This window comes from Arachis hypogaea, chromosome 11 (genome assembly GCF_003086295.3).
Source record: "Arachis hypogaea cultivar Tifrunner chromosome 11, arahy.Tifrunner.gnm2.J5K5, whole genome shotgun sequence".
Lineage (NCBI taxonomy): Eukaryota > Viridiplantae > Streptophyta > Magnoliopsida > Fabales > Fabaceae > Arachis > Arachis hypogaea.
This window is the reverse complement of record NC_092046.1, coordinates 10665593-10687120: the sequence shown is the minus strand read 5'-3', so window position 1 is coordinate 10687120 and position 21528 is coordinate 10665593. Positions and strand designations below refer to the sequence as shown.

At 38.3% G+C, this 21528-nt stretch overlaps 2 protein-coding genes across 2 annotated transcripts; both read right to left on the bottom strand.

Annotated features, from left to right (window-relative positions):
- Positions 1 to 501: 501 nt before the first annotated feature.
- On the bottom strand, positions 502 to 11390 carry LOC112720222 (transcription initiation factor TFIID subunit 6). Its single transcript, XM_025771084.3, has 12 exons — positions 11033 to 11390; positions 10768 to 10854; positions 10231 to 10332; positions 10024 to 10132; positions 9614 to 9711; positions 9394 to 9531; positions 9179 to 9274; positions 8770 to 8894; positions 2643 to 2775; positions 2327 to 2452; positions 2104 to 2215; positions 502 to 1100 (listed from the first exon to the last, which is right to left on the bottom strand). The coding sequence occupies exons 1-12, from the start codon at positions 11156 to 11158 to the stop codon at positions 724 to 726; spliced, it is 1629 nt and encodes a 542-aa protein (XP_025626869.1). The 5' UTR covers positions 11159 to 11390; the 3' UTR covers positions 502 to 723.
- A 1316-nt stretch (positions 11391 to 12706) lies between these two features.
- On the bottom strand, positions 12707 to 17021 carry LOC112720221 (syntaxin-52). The gene is made up of 6 exons (XM_025771083.2): positions 16655 to 17021; positions 15042 to 15254; positions 14544 to 14746; positions 14348 to 14448; positions 14207 to 14251; positions 12707 to 13080 (listed from the first exon to the last, which is right to left on the bottom strand). Exons 2-6 carry the CDS (start codon positions 15248 to 15250, stop codon positions 12949 to 12951), a joined length of 690 nt encoding a protein of 229 aa, XP_025626868.1. The 5' UTR covers positions 15251 to 15254; positions 16655 to 17021; the 3' UTR covers positions 12707 to 12948.
- Positions 17022 to 21528: the final 4507 nt, after the last annotated feature.

Genomic DNA, 21528 nt, shown 5'->3' with positions numbered 1-21528 from the left:
ATCATCATGCATAAATGGTGGTGATGATATTGTTAATGACGATGATAATTGTGAGTGCAGTGGCGATGGCGAAGAGGGAGAATCGGAGGGAGAGGGAGGAGTGTGAGTGTGGTGACGGTGGAGAAGAGGAAGAAGAGGAAGAAAAAAGAGTTTCAGAGAAGGGAGATGATTGAAGAGTTCAGGAGGCAATCTGTCCCTATTACGAAAGAGACTTACCTGACACATCAGCGTTAACCTATTAACCGATTTTATGAGTTAAATTGAACAAATACAAAAATAAATGAAAAGGAACTTTTACTTCAAAAGATCTGAGTAGGTGATACCCTTGAGGGTTAGTTTTATCTAGTGGAATGAATAAGAGATCGCATCTTTTGCGAAAAAGATTGCCCATAATCGATGATTAACTGTACATATTTTGCACTTATAAGTTACATTATTGATTGCACCTCAGAAACCAGAAAGAAAACATATTACCATTTCAGAACATACAAAACAACGTGGTTAGAATATAATAGAATCTATGATAAATAAGTCATTAAAAAAAACTCTGAGAAGCTTACATAATTTTTCCATGAATTTCAGTATTAGCAAAATTAAATACAGGTTTCTATTCTAGCCTATGATAATTTCTTCAGCACTAAATAACATACGACACCTCACCAAGTTAAGTATACTTTTTCCACATACAATGATACAAAACAAAATCCAGTACTCCAATTTGTGTTACAAAAATACACCTGCTTCAGCTTTTGGAATAAAGGATAACAAACTTTCACCAAATAATTCATACACCGATGACAGTAATTGTCCTGCATCGATGTCATCCTTCCAGGCTTGAGCGAGAATGGAAGATACCTTCGATTGTTGACCGCCAACCTCTCTCCCCATTGTGTTGTCATTAGATATCTGCCGAGCCATCGATGACGCGCCAACATTTGGAACCCCCATCATGGTCGAAAATGCACCTGCTGACCCTTGCATTTGCATGTCAACAGACATGGAGTTCATTGGTACCACACCCCCGGGGGCATCCGTGGCAAGTTTCTTCAATGGAGGTTGCTGCTGCTGCATTAGGTTTTCTGTGCTGGCTTTACGTTTGCCTTCATTAATTGAAAGGTCAAAATATAGAGCATAACTATCACAGTAATGGTTACATTGTAAATATGTAGTTGAAGAAAACATGGGTGCCAAAAAGTCAACTTTTTTCTATGGAGACCTTTCTAGTCATACAAGAGCACAAAGTTGGAAATTCATGCTTCTAATGCAAACTGCAATTAACTTGTATATCTCCTATTTTGGCAATGAAAAGTTTGGACATAAGGGAATTTAACACGTGAAGATTCAAGACATGCAACAAGACTCAGATATCACTTAATTGAATGCATGAGCTATCAGTGAAAGTCCAACGGTAGAATAACACATCTTACAATATTAAGGATTTCAATCTAAGGTTGTGTACTACGCTTTTCCAAAAATAGTCTTACATTATAGATAATTTTGACTTCTTATTGTTGCTCTAAACCCGTGAAAATTAACACTAATGGTATTGGGTATGTATGTAGCCAAACCCACCTTCTGAGACAAGGTTTTCTTGTTTGTTGGTGTGTTTGGAATGTGGATAAAATAGAGGATTAAATTTCATGGATGAGATTTGTGTATTTTCACACAAGCTTCGTGTGTTTCGTACTTTTATCAAAAATGTATATTACTAACCTACATAATGAAAACATATTTGTTCATACTATTTTTATTAGTTCACACTTCATACTTATTTCACATAATCTATTTCGAATCATGGGGTATTAACTAGCTGATTGCTAGTAAGACCTGTCGCATTTTCTTTTTACCTACAATACATTTGTTCATTATCTTCTATCAAGAAGAAAATATTTTCCACTATCAGCCCTGCAATTACCCCCCTTTAGTTTGCATTTCTTTCAAGAATTAAAAATTGAAAAGTTAAAATGAGAGGAAACCAAAGCATACAAGATGCATCGAAAGGTATGCACACAAAGTAATTTATCAAATTCATCCATTGAAGAAAGGACATGCATTATTTTGAAACACCAGTATAAATCTCATTGCAGCAAAGTGAAGTCATACTTGACATAGCAATCATGGCTTTTCCATTGGGTCTAGAAGAAGCACGTGTTGGAGGAGAGAGCAAATTGCTGAAGATTTTGGCCCTTTCATGCATACATTGTCCAACAGCACACTGAAAGATTTATGACCAAGGTAATTAGCTAAAGAGATGTTTCTGGGAAACAAATATATTAATGCATACCAAAAACAAGGTATCTATATATATTAAAACATTGCAACTCACCAACAAGGCCCCATATACTTGCCATGCTTCCTGCCTCTTTGTTTCATTTCTCTGTTTCTCTGGTTGCATTTCCGGCTCGAGGAGAAGCAAATATGGCTCAAGGTTTGGAAGTATAAACAAGCGAACCTATTCAAAGCGAAGAAGAATTATGCACCGGTTGGCACAAGTATAACTAGTTCTAAATAAAAACAAAAAAAATGAAGTTCATCCATTTGACCCCATAGATAGAGAAGTAATATTTTGCTGTTGTTGTGCACAACAACATGGATGGTAAAAAGGTATCATGTTCGTATAAAAAGCAGAGCTAAGAAGATACCAGTCTTGATCCAAGAGCTGCTATTCCTTTAATTGCACCATAGTGCTGAGGTAGAGCTTTAGTTGGGTCCAAAAATGCATGAAGAAAAGTCTTTGTCACTCGTGGCTGAAGATTATGATAAACATTCCCAAATCTGTAAAATTTCACAGATTAGGGAAGTGATATTACAAAATAGAAAATGATACATAACATACAGGATCAAAATTTTCTTGTTTACTATCATTACATAACCCATGGCCAACCACTAGACAACCTCTCCACATGCAATGGTTAAGTTGTGCATAGGTAGTAACCTTGTGCACAGGGCCACCCTAACCAGTTCAATGATGAAAGGGTGTAAGAAAAGAAGTCATGTTTTGTAACAAACCAGGAGAAATCAAATCAGAATTTAACTCCTTTTAAATTTACTTATAGAAGGAGGGGAAAACACGTGACTGATTGAAATTTCAAAATATTGTTACTCCACATGTTTAGGAAAGTAGTTAGGATATGGATATTATAAATAAGGAAGCTGAAAAGCTTTTAGGTAGGGAATAAGTGGAGTGATATTTAGTGGAGAGTTTGGCCTCTCGAATGCCAAGTGAATCTTCTGTCATTACTTGTTCTTTCTTCCTTCTTTTCTAAATAATATTTCCTTGAGAGTATCATCTTGATACCTCAACCCTTCTCTATCCTATCTTCTACCTCTCACCTCCTATTACTCTAATTGCTAATTATCTGCTACTGTACCTCTTGATATTCTGGACTAGTAAGGAAACCCTTAACAATTGGTATCAGAAAACGATCTGGGATTAGTACCCGTGGATGGTCTCTACTCGCACCACCGCTGCCATGGAAGAACGCGTGGATGGCTTGGAAAAACAGGTCGCTGAACAAACCCAATTACTGGAAACAATGATGAAACGAATGGAAGAACTGGTGCTACGTTCACAGCAACCAACACCCGAAGCCGAAGGTGGACACTCACGCAACGATGATCCTGGAGGCGGACGTCGACGACATCCCATTCCGAACAGAGGTGACGGCAATCGCTCTGTGGACATCCCTTCCTTTGATGGATCGGACCCGAGCGGGTGGCTAGTGCAAATGGATCGCTATTTTCGCATCTCAGAAATTCCGGTGGGGGACAAGCTTGAATACGCGGTGCTCGCACTTCATGGAGAAGCCTTGACTTGGTTCGAATGGTGGGAATCCCAATCCACTTTCCACACATGGATCCGCTTCAAACAGGACTTGCTTAAGCGCTTTGAACCTGGCGCGGCGGCCAACCCACTAGCTCCATTACTGCGGGTAAAGCAAACAGGTTCAGTGATGGCATACCGCCGCGATTTCGAACTAGCGGCGCGCTCTCACCGACAATTGGGAGGTGACACCTTATTGTGCATGTTTCATGAAGGTCTCAAATCGACCATCAAATCAGAGTTGAAAGTGGAGGATTTTGAGAACCTCCAAGAGTTAATGGATCGAGCAATGGTTATTGAAGCCAGGAATTTAGCATGGGAAGCAGAAGGAATGCACCCAGGGGGTAAAAAGCAAGATACAGTATCACGTTCAGGGTGGGGGGTTTCTAAAAACTCTAATTGGGCCAGGCCCAATACTCACTCTCCTCCGGCAGACCAGAGTAAGCCCACCATTGTTACTACTTCCAAATCAGACTCAAAGAATGACACTGGCCCCTCTATTACTTCAAATTCTAGTGGATCCAAGCCTACTTCCCGTTGGATTTCCCATGAAGAATGGAGTGAGCGACAACGGCGAGGACTATGTTTTCGATGTGCTGACAAGTGGAATCCGGGTCACATATGCAAATTCCGCCACCAACAGCTGATCCTTTTGGGTGAAGATGACGACGAACCACAAGACCTTGAGGCAGCTCCTCCCCTGGCAGAACCTGATATAGCTCTTCACACACTGTCTCTGCACCTCTCGTCCCTTAGCTACTGGGGTCTCACATCCCATCAAACTCTGAAAGTTCGTGGGGTCATCAATGGTAGGGAGGTGGTTATTTTGATCGACCCAGGTGCTGAGGCTAATTTCATTTCCTCTACTCTAGTCTCCACTTTGGGTTTACCACTGATGCGCCTACCTCCGTTCCACATCGAGGTGGGTAATGGCGCGATTGAGCAGGGGTTAGGTGGATGCGAGAACGTCAAAATTCTGGTGCAAGGAATTTCCATCATTGCAAACTTTTTGGTTATGGACTTAGGACGATCCGAAGTAGTTTTGGGTGCTGGTTGGGTCGCCAGTCTTGGAAAATTTGAAGGTGACTACAACACTTTATCACTTAGCTGGATACAAGATGGTTCGAAGGTTACATTACAGGGTGATCCAACCTTGGGAAGGACTCATGCGAGTAGTAAGGTGACTCTACAAGCCCTGCGAAATGCTGAAGATGGATTTTTGGTTACTCCGCTATTCCGCCCTGATGCCGATGAAGATTCTATCACCATCTCTTCCGAGACCACTGAACTCTTGAGCCAATTCGATGATCTGTTCCAGTCCCCATCTGGTCTTCCTCCTCAGAGATCACATGACCATGCCATAGTATTAAAAGAGAATTCAGATATTCCCAACATACGCCCTTATCGGTATCCTCACTATCAGAAGGAGGAAATGGAAAAGATAATTGAAGAAATGCTTCAAATAGGAATTATCAGACCTAGTACTAGTCCATTCTCTAGTCCAGTAATTCTTGTGAAGAAAAAGGATGGCGGATGGCGATTTTGTGTTGATTATCGGGCGCTCAACAAAATCACCGTTCCGGACAAATTTCCGATTCCTATAATCGAAGAGTTGTTGGACGAATTGGAGGGGGCTGCGGTTTTCTCCAAACTCGATTTGAAATCGGGATACCATCAGATCCGGATGAAAGAGGAAGATATCCACAAGACCGCATTCCGCACGCACGAGGGTCATTACGAATTCCTAGTAATGCCATTTGGGCTTTCCAACGCACCATCTACTTTTCAGGCACTAATGAACAATATCCTCAAACCCTTTCTGCGCAAGTTTACATTGGTTTTTTTTGATGACATCCTAATTTACAGCAAGGATGTGGCCAGCCATCGCGGACATCTGCTGCAAGTGTTGGAACTGTTACGACAAAATCAATTGTTGGTCAACAAAAAGAAATGTTGCTTTGAAAGATCTTGCATTGAGTATTTGGGCCATATCATATCATCAAAAGGTGTGGCAGCCGATCCCAAAAAACTCCAGGTTATGTTAGATTGGCCGCGACCTAAGGACCTTAAAGGTTTACGTGGTTTTCTTGGCCTCACGGGATATTATCGAAGATTCGTCAAAGGATATGGTGGCATTGCATGGCCATTGACCCAGCTACTAAAGAAAGATTGTTTCCACTGGACTGATGAGGCGGAAGGTGCATTTCAACAGCTTAAACAAGCAATGGTTTCAGTACCTGTGTTGGCAGTCCCATGCTTCTCCAAACCTTTCCAGCTTGAGACAGATGCATCGGGAAAAGGAGTTGGTGCAGTTCTGATGCAAGAAGGGCGCCCCATTGCCTTCATGAGCCAAAAACTTTCTACAACAGCTCAAAACAAATCCGTGTATGAAAGAGAATTAATGGCTATTGTATTGGCCATCCAAAAATGGAGGCACTATCTTCTCGGACAGCATTTCACGGTATTCACAGACCAAAAATCTTTAAAATACCTCCTTGACCAGAAAGTGGCAGATGAAGGGCAGCAAAAATGGTTATCTAAGCTATTGGGGTATAATTTTGACATTCGATACAAGGCAGGGACTGAAAACCGAGTTGCGGATGCTCTTTCAAGGAAGTTCCACTTCTCATCTCTTTCTTTTCCCATGGCTGCTGAATGGGGGGAAATAGAGACCGAGGTTTTGGAAGATGATAAGTTAAAGACCATTATGCAGAAACTGTTACAAGGAGATGAGACAGTGTCTGGATTTGAATTAATCAATGGCAAGTTAAGGTATAAAGGGCGGTTGGTGATTGCCAAGACCTCCAAGTGGATCCCTAAGCTTTTGATGGAGTTTCACAGCTCCAAATTGGCGGGCCATTCTGGGTTTTTTAGAACCTACAAGAGAATTTCTTCCATTCTCTATTGGGAAGGTATGAAGTCGGATGTGATGGAGTTCGTAAAAAATTGTGAAGTATGTCAGAAAAATAAACATTCCACCCTTCAACCGGCAGGCCTACTTCAACCTCTTCCCATACCCACAAACGTATGGGCTGACATTTCTATGGACTTCATCGGAGGGTTACCACGGTCTAAAGGGATGGACACAATTTTGGTAGTGGTTGATCGACTCTCCAAATATGCTCATTTCTACCCGCTTGCACATCCCTTCTCAGCAAAAGACATTGCTCTCTTGTTCATTAAGGAGGTTGTTCGCCTCCATGGGTTTCCATCCTCCATTGTCTCCGACCGCGACAAAATATTCATGAGTGCCTTTTGGTCCGAAGTATTCAAACAGGCTGGAACCTCCTTGAAGATGTCCTCTGCATATCATCCACAGACCGATGGCCAAACGGAGGCTGTTAACAAGTGCTTAGAGACCTATCTCCGCTGCCTCACAGGCTCTAAGCCAAAACAGTGGTCCACTTGGCTGCCTTGGGCCGAATTCTGGTATAATACTACTTATCACGGGTCCATTCGCATGACCCCTTTTCGGGCCTTATACGGGAGGGAGCCGCCTCCATTGTTAAGAGGGGGGCTGGAATCTACTGTAGAGGAAGTTAGACTACTAATGGAAGACCGCAATCAGATGCTCGATGAGTTACAATTTCAGTTGAATAGAGCCCAGAATCGCATGAAGCAAGCTGCTGATAAGAAGAGGAGAGATGTCACTTTTGAAGTAGGAGACTTCGTGTTTTTAAAGATCCACCCATACAGGATGCGGTCTCTTGCCACCAGACCAAATCAGAAGCTCGGCGCCAGATTTTATGGTCCATATGAAGTACTAGAAAAAATTGGTGAAGCGGCTTATAAACTTCGGTTACCAGCCTCTGCAAAGATACATCCTATTTTTCATGTTTCACTACTTAAGAAGAGTTTGGGATCTTCAGTGGAACCCCAAAGCCTGCCTGAGTCTCTCACTGAGGAAGGAGAACTACTAGTGGAACCTGAACAAGTTCTGGATAGTCGTATGAGCAACCAAGGACACCTGGAAGTGCTAATCAAGTGGCAGCATCTTCCCGAATTTGAAAGTACATGGGAGCGGGCCGACAAACTGCAGTTGGCTTTTCCATCTTTCCACCTTGAGGACAAGGTGGCTCTTCATGGGGAGGGTATTGTAACAAACCAGGAGAAATCAAATCAGAATTTAACTCCTTTTAAATTTACTTATAGAAGGAGGGGAAAACACGTGACTGATTGAAATTTCAAAATATTGTTACTCCACATGTTTAGGAAAGTAGTTAGGATATGGATATTATAAATAAGGAAGCTGAAAAGCTTTTAGGTAGGGAATAAGTGGAGTGATATTTAGTGGAGAGTTTGGCCTCTCGAATGCCAAGTGAATCTTCTGTCATTACTTGTTCTTTCTTCCTTCTTTTCTAAATAATATTTCCTTGAGAGTATCATCTTGATACCTCAACCCTTCTCTATCCTATCTTCTACCTCTCACCTCCTATTACTCTAATTGCTAATTATCTGCTACTGTACCTCTTGATATTCTGGACTAGTAAGGAAACCCTTAACATGTTTCTTCCAAGGCACAATCTTAAATTAACAAGTTGCAAAGCATGTCAAGGACCTATCAACTACAGTTCTTCTGGTCATTGACTATTCAATAGAGTCAGTTAACTTGGAGTCATCTAGATATAGTGTTCCATTTGAATCTAATTATATAACTAACAGCTCAACAACAACAAGAAATAGCATTCAACACCAGAACTATTCAGATCTAAACAATGAAAGCATATTGAACAGAGAAACCAAAGTAAGCATTTTATTACTGGACTTTCTAGTTGCTCCTGGTCATTGTACTATGGAATAACTATATAAAAATTGGAAAAAAATGTGCAATAATGGTGATCAAGAGGGATAACAATGGCCGGGAACAATCAGTTGAACATTATGTTTAAAGGAGCTCTAATATAGTGGTGATCTAGATCGACATCGTTTAATAGAAAGAAGGTAACCTTTTGCATATTGAAGCAACAAGATTAACACTGAAGTTCCTAAGCTCCCAGTGATTATCAGATAGTCTGTTTCCAATCCTTTTTGCAACAACACAGGTAATGATAGGTGGCATCAATTGATGTAACTAGCAGAATTAAATGAAAAAGAACAGAATTAGGAAGACACAATAACTAAGAGGACATATAACTGCAGTTATAGCTCAAGGTTCAGGAAGGTATAACTTCCCTTCAGTCTTTGCTTCAGTTAAGCATCCAAAATGGTGTTTGTTATTACTCTATTAATTCATTAAAATAAGGAAAGCTGAACCAGTTCACGATACCATAAGAGTTTGTCATATTAGCATGGAAGCAATCTTCAGAAGTTGATAAATTACAGATGTGAAGACATTTTCAATAACAGCATACTTACATAAAGCTCTATATGTATGTGAGGATTTTGTAGAATGCTCCGGACAAGACGCATCAAGGCAAATAAAAGTGTTAAATTATGCAAGTTTTGTGCCACCTGTTATGATATTGGGAAAAAATATTAAAGAAGAGTGTTTAAGTCTCTTTTGTAAAATATGACTATATCATTCAAAGGTTAACCAAAAAAGAATGTCACTGATATAAACTTGTAAGTACCTCATCAGCTACAAAGCGTGAGAAATAAGGAACCAAAGGATGGAGTCCCATGTCTGTTGCCAAACTAATTAGTGCCCTTCTAAAGGGAATAGAAGCAGGCTTATTTAGAACTAGCTCAGTTATTTTGTCAAAGTAAAGCTGCAGAAGAAAAAAAACAAAATTGTTGAAGTTTACCAATAAGGGGGAAAAGCAATCAAACATTCCATAAAATAGTGTATACCTGAAGCTCCTTTGTTATTACGTGTTTAACAGGTAATTTAATGTCAACTGGAATCCCATCTTCCTTATACTCAGACGATTTTCTTATTTCTGTGGGAGCTACAAGTAACGTAGTACAAGCAAAAATGTCAATACTGCGAAAATCAAGCCTTTCAATACAACATACAGCAAATCCATTCCCTCTAGGTGAAGCAATCTATATAGATCATACATCATATTTCCTATCATAAATCACATCTATGACAAACCATTTAAACCTAACAAAATAAGAAGTGCTGTTGATGAGAACAAAATTCAGAGTAGCAGATCATTAATCCAGCAGGTAGGCATACTAAGTAGCAGATCATTATGAGGCAAATAGTAACATATTATACAAAAGATGTGACTTCAGTTTAATCACTAGAAAAATACCTTCAACTGGAGCATTCTCAGGAATTGCAGGTTGTACACCTTCAATAGCCAGCCAATGACTGGTAATTGATGTATCAAGCGGAGCTTTTGGTAACGGTGCTTCAATCAGCTATTCAAATAAGGGGAAAATGTAAGAACATCATATTAGGAAGCAATTCAAATACTACTTTTACAATAGCAGCATTTATATACCTAGTAATATCTTACATCTTTAAATTCCACATCTTTGTCATCAATGTAGAACAAATCCTTGTGTCCAGCAGCTCTTTTGAACCGCAAAGGGTCGTTAGAGGTGAAACCATATATTGGCTGATACATAAATATAAAGAACAATAAGCATAATAAGCAAAATGAAAACAAAATCAAATGAAAAGTTTTTTGAACAAGCTGGGTGAAGAAGCGATTTGGCACCAATTATGTCAATTTTAACCTTAACCAAAAGCAAGTGAAGCAGAAGTGTTTTGCCACCCTAACCGTTTTAAAGCAATATCAAAATATGAACCTGCCATACCAACACATGCCCATACTAAGAGACATGGTAATTTCAAAAAAGCATCTCTTAATAGGCGCACTATCAAAGCTTAACATGCTCCAACTTGAGTACCAAACGAAAAGTTTACTGTGTGAAAAAATGTATGATTGTATTGAAGAGTAATCTCACCAAATCAAAACAAGCATAAAAAGATATAAATATTACAAAATTTGAAATGAAAATTAATCACAAAAAGAGTAAAGCAAGGTTACCTCTAAATTTCTCAATGCAAGTGCACTATCAACATCATCTGCTGTAAGAATAGTTCTCTTTGAGTGACGCATGCATTTTATGGACTCCTGTACAATCCAAAATCAACAAGTGCATACGATAAAGGAGGAAAAAAGAGAAGAGAAGAAAAAGGTTCAATTTTAAACGGAGTATTGAAATTGCGCAATTTTGAACAAAATAGGAAGCACATTTTTGCAATAATAATGAAAGAAAACAGAGAGAAAGGGGGAGGTTTATGAGAGGGACCTGCATGATTTCGCGAATTCGATACTCGAGATCGGGGGCGAGAGCGAAGGCAACATCAGGGGACAGATTCGTGATGCCAATGCTCTGTGCTATCACTTCGATCGTTTCTTTTGGGACCGTGCTCATCTCTCTCTCCCAGATTTCAATGCGAGCAGAGCTTAGGCGGTTGTAGTTATGAACAAAAAAGCACAATTTGAGAGCAGAAGGAGGTGTGGACTTTGATGTCGATAAGCATACGAAGTAGTAACTCAAACTGGGTTCGGTCCTGTAAGGTTTTGTTTCCAATATCCCCGCAAGTATCACGTTCTTTAAGTTTTGCAACTTGATTCAAAGTTACAACTTACATTCCACATTACATACATATACCATGGTATTGGGGTAATTTACTAATTTTGTTCCCCTTCGAAAGAACGGGTTTGGACTTTGGAGAGGTAATTTTGCTTTTCTTTTTTTAAATATAAATAAAAGTGTTCATAAAGATATATTTTTTAAAATAAATATATTAAATTGATTATTTACTGATATATTTTTTAAAACATTTAAATTTTTTCTTTTTATTATTTATAATAATTTAAATATTTTAAATTACAAGACTTCTAAAACTTTAATTTAGACAAAATATAAACTAATTCAATCTAAATCGCGATAATTTGAATCGGATTAAATTAGAAAATAGATTTAAATTAATATAATATTAATCTCAATCCTTTAAATAAAATTGGATTAAATAAAAATCAAATTAATATTATCTAAATAATAATAAATTATATCGATTTTAGTTTTTAAATTGATCTAAATTATACTATTTAGGAGTGACAATACGATATATGTACTATTATCTTTTTAATAATATAAACGATATAAGTAATAAAAAAATATATATCAATAAATAATCAATTTATTTTAAAGTTATTAATAAAAAGTTTAAAAAATTTTATAATAAATATATTGAAAATTTAATCTTTCTATTTTTCTATAAAAAAAAATTAATTGGTAATCTTTTATAGAATAAATAATCTTTTTAAATTGATAATCTTTAGAGATGATTTTGAAAATAAAAATTTTAAAGATGATTTCAATTTTCATTTTTTTACTCACAATCATAAATTCCAAACCAATACTTAACCCATAATCTTACCATATGCCGTAAAAACTTATCTTAGAGTAAAAATCTTTTTTTTTTAAATAATATTATAAAATATGATATTTTATCATATAATATTTTTCCTCACGAGATAAAAAGATTGAAATAAATTATATTTCAAATTTAAGCTAAATCTATTAAAAATTAGTGCCTTTAGGAACATTTACTATTAATTACTTGCATATTGCGCGAGCATTATAATTTGTTTATGTTATAAATAGTGCTTAGATTTATTAATAATTTGATTAAGATTTATAAGCATACACATCATACTTATATATTTATGGATATGAATTTACTAAGTATATATATATAATTTTAATATAAATACATAATGTCATATCAACAAAGATAGTGACATTTTATATTAATAGCATAAATGATCATTTAAATAAAATCAAATATGATTAATCAAATGTAATAAATATTTTATACCATCGATACATTAATATATTCATTGAAAAATAAGTATTTATATAACCCAAAAACGAGTATGAAATTCGGATTCAGACGTACAACGAAGCTGGAACTGATGAAGCATTAGATTTTGATTGATAGGCAATACGTGGCATTAATATTCTCTTTGCACACGATCAATCTGTCACAAAGGAAGCTCATATTTTTACAAGTGAGAAAACCCAGACATCAACCACTTAGAAAACGAAAATTGAGATACAATGCCATTTCAAGACACCAAGAATCAAAGAAACTTGATTATGCTGTTTCAGTACGCACAACAAGAAAGGAAAAGCTTAGTAGGGTATTTTTGTGTCTACAAATATTTGACCAACAACCATATCACAACCACCAAAACCACTATCCCAACCACTGCTAAAAGCATGCACAAGCAGGAGCAACCACCCTTGGTACGTTTGTTTAAAACTGCCAAGTTCTTCTGGACACGCTGTTAACACAAGATAAAAAGAAATGATGAGTTACAAAATAGTGGTGAAATATTGATGTTTCCCTGTTCTAAGAAAAGATATTAGAATTTCGAGGGATTTGGAGCTTTAAAAAGTAAAAGAGAAGATACCATTGGAAAATGAAAAATGGTAGGCATGCATGCAGGAAACATGTTAAGAGTACAAGGGAACCACATAAAAGCTGCATTTGGAATCTCTATATTGTGTCAAAGAGACTAAGACTGAGAAATTGAGACTGGAAGACAAAGATTGAGAGACTAAAACTAAATTAAATTTCTATATTGTGTTTGGTGTAAAATGTGCAGGACTGAATTATGACTCAATATTATGTTTAATTTAAAATAAACATGGAGATTAAGGTTTGGAATTTGAAAAGTTAAATTAAGATATTTTTTAGAAGAAATATTATTAAAGTTTCAGTTTCCATCCCAAAATTTCAGTCCCCTATGTCTCTACTTTCTAGAGGTACTGAAAGGACTGAAATTTTTGGGACGGAAACTAAAATTTTAGTTCCAGTCTATTGCCACTAAACACAATACTGAGTTCCAATCCTCCAGTCTCAATCTCAGTCCCCCTAATCAAATGCTACCAAATAGAACAAGTTATTTTCATCTAGTTTTGCTCATGCATTTGAAATTTTGGAACACCGGCCAAGAGCATATATTATTTTTTTTTCTTCACATTGTGAAATAATACACAAATTGATTAGTGCTAGGAAAAAAAAAGTTTTACCATAACCACAAATCCCTACTGGTCCACATTTGACAAAGCATATAATGTAAAGTATATTACATACCAAACAAATATTAAAGACTAACTATATTAAGAAAAAGACCAACTATATTAAAAAAAAGAATAATAAAAATAAAAACTTCATATGTCCAATGGAAGTATCCAACAAGGGTCCTATCAACAACTTAACTCACAGATTTATGCCACCAAAATTAAGGAATTTATAAACATGAAAATATTGACCCTAAAGAGCACAAAGCGGATATTACTATTGCAAGACCTTAACTGACTGAGCATATTGTAAACTTTGAGAACATTCAATTTTTATATGCCCAAACGGGAGATATGGTTCCAATAAAGTTAAAGGAGTGTTACCCTTAGACGAGAATCTGTAACATCTACATGTTCGTCCAAGTCATCCTAGCACAGAAAGAGAATATTCAATTTTAGAAAGGAGAGGTGAAAATGGTCTGTAGAAACAAGAAAAAAGAAATTTAACATAGGAAAGTAGCATACAATTAGTCTAGTGTGTAGACTCAGCTCTTCATTCACTGCTAATGCAATGTGCTTTGTACTTACAACAGTCTCCTCCAATTTTTCAAGGCCTTCATCTTGCTCTGCTTGAACACCACTCCCCCAAATCAAGATCTAAATTCCAAATTACAGATTACAGATATTATATTTCAATTTCAAACAATTCAAGTTAAGTAACCTTTCATAATTTGCCTTTGAAGTCCAACGAGTCCACTGTTATCCAGGCCAACAGTTCTGCTCATTGCATCTGGTTTTATTTCAGGACCAAATAAACTATCCCTATTTGCAAAGTTTGACATGTTCAGTGTTGAAGCCATTTGGTTAACTTTTGACCTCAAATTTGTAAGTGTTTCCCTGCGGCGATTCATCTCCTTCTCAGATCTGTGCATCATTGAGAAGTGAAAGCATCAGATATCAATAAAGCAACTTCATCATATAACTTGACACTTGACAGATGAAAAGAAGACAATGAATGATTGATAATACAAATTTCCTTATGCTATTATCACATAACTTTTACAATGCAACTAAACAAATCTTAAGAAATAAATATTTAAGATCAGGACAACCCTTAACAATGTACTGGACAATTGCAGTACAGTATTTCAGGTCCTAGTTTCTATGCTGTAATAGCAAGATCTTCCTTAATTAGCATAAACACCAGCTGAACACTCACTTTCCAGGGACTTTAGATAAAAGGGATTGCAAGCTATCAAGTCTGGTCCCTAAGATAGTAATCTTCCTTCTTATAGCAGATGCATGACGCTGAGCTTCTGGTCCAGATGTTGATAATGAACTCCGCTCAGAAATCATGCCATTGATATCATCGGCGAGTTTCACTGCTTCATTATATTCCTTCATCCATGAGTCTGATGACGATGCCATTGGTCTGAAAATAAGTGAAATGGAATAAAAAGTCACTGCCAGACGATTTTTATTGAATAAATCATCAGCAAAAATTCATTTATTCTAATAAGATAATTAACCTTTTCAGCCCTCACCGCTAACAAATATTAAAGTTTAACTGTTAAGAGAACCTCGTAAAACCAATACCTTCATACATATCAAAATATGTCAAGTTATAGTTACCCCCACTTTTTTTAATTTAACACTCTTAGCTTCCTACCTACTCAGCTGCCTCAGGGCAAGCACTCAGCACTCAAACATATATATGAAATGTTCCCTTTGCATACATCACACCAAATGTAAAAGGGCTTTCCACTCACTAGAAATATATACGGCCAACTAATATTTTGGAGATCATAATTCAAGTGCCAACAACATTGACTGAGAAGATATGCATGGTTTTTCCCCAGCTAAAGAAACTTACTAAGATAGAGAGAAAGAAACATTACACTACAAACGGGTATCTTATACTTTTGCATACCTCATAAACACCAGTGCAGGCACGCACATAGAGGGAACAAAACAATAAACAATGTTGGCGGATAAAGATACATTGGAAGAAACAATTGCTGGAAAATAGCAAAATCCTTAATAATTCATCCTGAATTTTAGCCCTCAAAAGTCCAAAGAGCCACCCTTTAGACCGAATGAAGAAAAAACAAAAAGGAAAAAGAGTGGCCAAAAACATGTCACGAACAAACAGAATAGCAACCAGGGTTTTCTTCTCATATGGCTGGGCGTCCTACTTGCCAAAACATTTGAACAATTGATAAAAACAAACATTGAAAGCAGTAAAAATTAAAACCTTTCATCTTGTAACAAGTGCACCCATTAGCTAATCCTATCACATGTTCCCTCATTTTCCACCATTATATCTCTACAAACAATTAGTCAACGGTCACATTTAGCAGCACCATCACCGACATAATTGTTACCCCGATCAAACTTTCAATTCTCCACAGAATGGTGACTAATTCCCTCAGCAACAGTTCCCTCAATTTCAAATCCAAACCACGGTTGCTGTGAACCTCGGAATTTCCAAGCATTTTATTTTACATTCTTTTTTAAAAAAATCAAGTAATAACAAACAGCACAAAGAATCCCTTAAGCTCATCTCATGATCACAGAACAGGGATAACAAAATCACAAAATTCACCCGTCATTGGATACAAATAAACATAACAAACTTAAACATCAAAATTTCACAAAAATACATGATTCTTAAAGAAATTTCAAAACACACATCAAAATCAGACACGAAAACACGAAATTTCGGCGAATTAAAGGTCATCCAGCAGCGCTCAAATTACAATTCAGAAAAAATGAAGAGAAAATCGAATTTGACAAAACTATGAAAGGATCGTAAAGGGAACTCGCTTATACCTACTAAATTTGGGACGAATTATAAGTAGGGTTTCGGAATTAAGAGGAAGGAATCGGGTTTTCTTCCGATGGAGGGTGATGGATACGACGTCGTTTTTCGGGAAGATGGCGATGTACAAAGGAAAGTAGCGTACAAGAGCGGCACCAGGAAGGAGCACTAAAGCGTAACCGTTTCGTCGGACAGAGTCGTCGTCTACGTCGCGATGTTAAGAAAGCCGAAAAGGTCGTTCTGCACAGCGTCGTTTTTGGTGTCCACCCCACTTGCGTTACGCTGATTGTTGTATTGTGTGTTTGTCTTTTACTCCATTACCCCCGGGTGCTTGCTTGCTTAGGTGGAACTAAATCAGTATTTGTTAAAAATAAAAACAAAAAATGAATTGATTTTCACTTTCAAATAGGTAATAAAACTATTATACATCACTAATTTTATAATTAAAATAGGTCACATATCACTTTTTTATTATAATTAAAATCAAATCTTTTTTATTAAAATTAAAGAATTATCCCTTCTTTTTTACTAATTTTACGACCAAACTATACCACATATTGTTCCGGGGGTTACCTGAAACTGTAGGTCGATTTCGGACGAGATCTTCTGTATTGGTAGGAGATGACGTGTCCGACTGGTGAGTGACGGCCGGAGCTGTTGTATCCGACTGGTGGACTGGCTATGCTGTTGATCCTTCGTCACCGGAGGGTGGGGGGTACCTGCAAGGGACTCCGATGCTTAAGTTAGCAAGGGTATTAAGCAGGTTTTTAGTAGATTCAGAGTATGATTTATACCTGGGTGTTCCAGTGTATTTATAATGGTCGTGGGCTGACCTTCTTAGGTAAGATAAGTTAGTTATCTTATCTTATCTTATCTTATCTTTGGGTGAGGTCAGCTTATCCTCAAGGGAACCCCGCCTTTATCTCTATAGGCTTGTACTGCATTTGGATATGGGTCGTGTTCCTCTATTTGGGCCTTTTACTGGGCTTTCCTGGCAATTTGGCTGATCTCTTTGAGAAGAGGTCGGATAGTCTGACCTGAAGAGGTCGGTCGCTTTGAACATCCCGGGTCGGATAGCTTGACCCAGGGTGTGAACAGTGCCCCTGCTCGAGCTCGGTCTTTCTTTTTGAGGTCGAGTCCTAGTTCTTAAGACTTCGATCCTTCTCTGGTGAAGCCGAACTCGAGCATTTGTCGACTTCATTCTTTGCAGAATCTTCCTTTTTGAATGTGAAACGTTTTCTTCTGAAAGCGCGCGCTTTTGTATTAGCGTCCTGTTCTTGGGAACGTGCGAGGGCTTAATACCCTCATTAATTGGTTTTAATTGCCCCGTTTCTCTTAGCCTCTTTATTTTGAATTTCATATTTCAGAAAAACGGTTTCTTTTCTCCGTAACCTCCCCTTTCTTCCTCTCTTTCTGTTTTCTGAAATTTGTGGTTTTCGTATTTCTTTCCTGTGTCGTACTTTTGGCGATTATTAGTGCTTTCCTTACTGTGAAAAGGGGCGACTCTGGATTCCATTTTCTACTTCTGTGAGGCTTTTCTGTTCGAGAGGTGGTTCTGTTCCCTGTCGCTTCTGCTCTCAGCCTTTCTTCAGGGTTTTCCTCCATTTTTTCAGGTTGGTTCTTTCTTACCTTCCTCGTCGCTTGCATTGTGCGTTTTTTGACTTTAGCAAGTTTGAATATTTTTGTATTGCCATGCATCTGCTTGCTTATTGTTGTTTATTTTTCTTCTTCTGTGATCTGCACGAACCCATTTGCTTTTCTCAAAAGGTTGCTCCTTTGATGTTTTGTTGACAAATTTTTGCAAAAGATAACTTCTATTTTTTATTATTCTTGAAAAAGGTTGTGTCTTTGATGACTTCTTCTTGAGCTGTTTATTTGGTTGCTTCGTTTGTTGATTAAACTGGGATTGTGGGTCTGGAGGGTAGTTTATTTTGATGACTTTGCTCGACTTGTGGCTCGCAGCTTTCTTTTCGGAGTGTCACTTTAGTTGCAGATCAAAAAGGAGAGGTAAGGGTTTATTGTTTTTCTGTTAGGATGTATGTGAGCTTGTAGGTTTTCCTGAATCCTTGTTCCATAACTTGCCTCCAAAAGGTGCCCCTAGATCTTTTAGTGTGAGTCCTGGGGTTGCCTTTTGTTGCTTGTATTGCTCTGTGTCATGCTTGTCCGAGCTTGTTCTGATGTGGTTTGTTTTTGACTTTATCGGAGATGTTTCGGGTTAGTAATCTATTTTCTTCTTTTCTTACTGTAGGACTAGTTGACCTCATGTCTTCTCGCAAGAACATTGTTGAGACATCTTCCCAAGTCCCTGAAGGCATGGCTGATTGGGTGGATTCGATGGTTCTTTTGTGTGTTTCTTTGGTTGATTCCGAATTTTGTCAACAGCTTAGGCAATTCCATAGGGTTTGTAGTAGTGGTAGTGAGGAAAAGAATTATGAGCTTGTGCCCCCCACTCCTGAAGAGAGAGTTTGTTTCTCTACTCGAGTTGCTGGAGACCGTCCTTTTTTCTATGCATACGATTACTTTTTTTGCCAGATGAATATCACCATTCCTTTTACTCCTTTTGAGACCAACCTGTTGTGGTCTTGCAATATAGCTCCATCCCAACTTCACCCCAATTCTTGGGATTTTATAAAGATTTTTCAATTACTGTGTCGTGAGTTTGACGTCCCTGCTTCGCAATTCCTTTTCTTTTATTTGTTTGTCTTGACAAAACCTGAGGTAATGAAGAAAAAGGCTGCCTGGGTTTCTTTCCGAGCTTCGCAAGGGAAGAAAGTTTTTTCTATGTATGACGAGTCGTTTCGTGATTTTAAGAACTATTTCTTCAAGGTCCGAGCTGTTGAAGGAGCTCGTCCCTTTTTTCTAGACGAGAATGATGAGCCCACTTTTCCTTTAGAGTGGCAAAAGAACGTTGTTGTGTCGAGGTATTCTTGGGAGATGTTGGACGAAGTCGAGCAGGCTTTTGTGACTGTGTTGGAGGAGAATTGGGGGGGAACCTCCCTATCTTGATACCAAGAAATTTTTAGGGGACCCCTCACTCCTTCGAGATGAGCTGGTAGTGTTCAATTTTGGCTTACCTTGTTTTGTTGAGTTTATTTCTTTACGAGCTTTTTTTTTATTTGTAACTTGGTTTCCTACTGTGATGTTTTGTTTGCAGAGATGATTAAGAATAAGGAATCTATGAAGGCCTTTAAGAGGGCAAGAAAGGCTACTGCAGCTCAAAACATCTCAACTAAGGCGGCCGGTGAGGGATCATCTCAGGTTCAGTCGAAGCCAGCCATACCGAACTCGCCGGGGGTGAGGAAGGTAATCCCTACTCCCCGGGTTCGTTTGGCTGATCCTCCTCAAGTTTCTGTTGCCACTTCTGGTGCTCCTCCGAATAAAAAACAAAAAACAACTGAGCCTTTCAACCTTGATGCCACTGACTTTGATGCGGTTGAGTTTGTCGATCAGCAGATTGGTCCTTATGGTACCATTCCTACCGACAATGTCTCTCTCCTTCGCCACTTAGATTTTATTACTCGGAGTAGCGTCAAGATGGCGCATATGGGAGCTGCCCTGGACCGAACTGCCCAAGACCTCCCTCTTCATGCTACCAAAGCTTTTATGGATGAGGCTAAGCAAGAGTTCGACCGTATGAATGGTTTAAAGGAGGAGCTCCAAGTGAAAGTGACCAAACTGGAGAAGGAGTTGGAGACCGAAAAGGCTAGTTCTGTTGCCTTGGCGGCTTCTGTGAGGTTGGCTGAGGATACCACTTTGAGGCACAAGGATAGCTATGTTATGGCCTATAGGGAAGTGATGCGTCTCAGGGAGGAGTTGGAGTCTGCCCGGGTTGATTATGCTGAGCTCTAGGGTCACCTTGTAGGCAGCGTAAATGCTGCTTATGAGAACCTGAAGGAGCAAGTTCGAGTTCTTGCTCCCGAGGTCGACCTTACTCTCTTCAGTCTGGACAATGTTGTAAAGGATGGCAAGATTGTTCCTGACGACCCTGATGACGACGATGTTGAACCTCCCCCTGTGCTTGCTGCCAAAACCTCTGAAGTGCCGACTTCTTCCGCTCCTTCAGCTGAGGTCGATCATCCCGTGTCAGATCCTGACTGTCAAATATTGAATCGGGATGATGGGACTATGGATGCTGTGCCTATTCAGACTCACCCTCCTTCACCTCGTGCTGCCGAGGAGCCTTCGAGTCTTCCCTGATTGTGCGAATGCTTTATGTAGATAGCCTGTCTTGTGGGCTTTTTTAAACTCTTTATTTTGTAAATGATATTTGCTGATTGTTGACACTCTTTTAGTTGCTTGTTTAGCAACTTTATTTTGAAAAACAAAGTATTTTCAAGCCTTTGGGGCTGATTTTGGTGGCCTCTGAAGCTTGTTATTATTATAACTTTATGCTTTTATATTATGTCTGTCTGCACTCGACTTGGCACCTTTCTAGGTTTTGTGAATGCTGGAACCTTTCATTGTCTGACTTTCTTTGGATAGGCTTGATTCCTTTGCTTTGTATAACACTTAAGGTCTTTCGGGAGGCCGATTTCGTCGTGTCGGTTTCGTCCGAGTTGTTGTTAGTGATCCTCTTTGGACCTTGTTTAGGTCTTTTCAGGGATTACTTTTGTGATCTCTTGTTTTGGGCCGACTTCGTCATGTCAGGCTCTTTTAAGTTATTTTGTAATCCTCTTTCTTGGACCTTGTTCAGGCCTCTTTCAGGGATTATCTTTATAACTTTTGTGTTTTTGGGCCGACTTCGTCATGTCGGGCCCTTCTAAGTTATTTTTGTAATCCTCTTTCTTGGACCTTGTTCAGGTCTCTTTCATGGATTACCTTTATAACTTTCGTGTTTTTGGGCCGACTTTGTCATGTTGGGCCCTTCTAAGTTATTTTTGTAATC

Excerpts from the sequence above, each read along its gene's own strand:
- LOC112720221 (XM_025771083.2), bottom strand. The coding sequence starts at position 15,250 with ATGGCATCGTCATCAGACTCATGGATGAAGGAATATAATGAAGCAGTG. Across the intron at positions 14,747-15,041 it reads TTATCTAAAGTCCCTGGAAA|ATCTGAGAAGGAGATGAATC; the intron begins GTGAGTGTTCAG and ends AATGATGCACAG. Across the intron at positions 14,449-14,543 it reads TCAAAGGCAAATTATGAAAG|AGCAAGATGAAGGCCTTGAA; the intron begins GTTACTTAACTT and ends GTGTTCAAGCAG.
- LOC112720222 (XM_025771084.3), bottom strand. The coding sequence starts at position 11,158 with ATGAGCACGGTCCCAAAAGAAACGATCGAAGTGATAGCACAGAGCATT. Across the intron at positions 9,532-9,613 it reads TAATAACAAAGGAGCTTCAG|CTTTACTTTGACAAAATAAC; the intron begins GTATACACTATT and ends TTTCTTCTGCAG. Across the intron at positions 8,895-9,178 it reads ACATACATATAGAGCTTTAT|TTACATCAATTGATGCCACC; the intron begins GTAAGTATGCTG and ends TAATTCTGCTAG.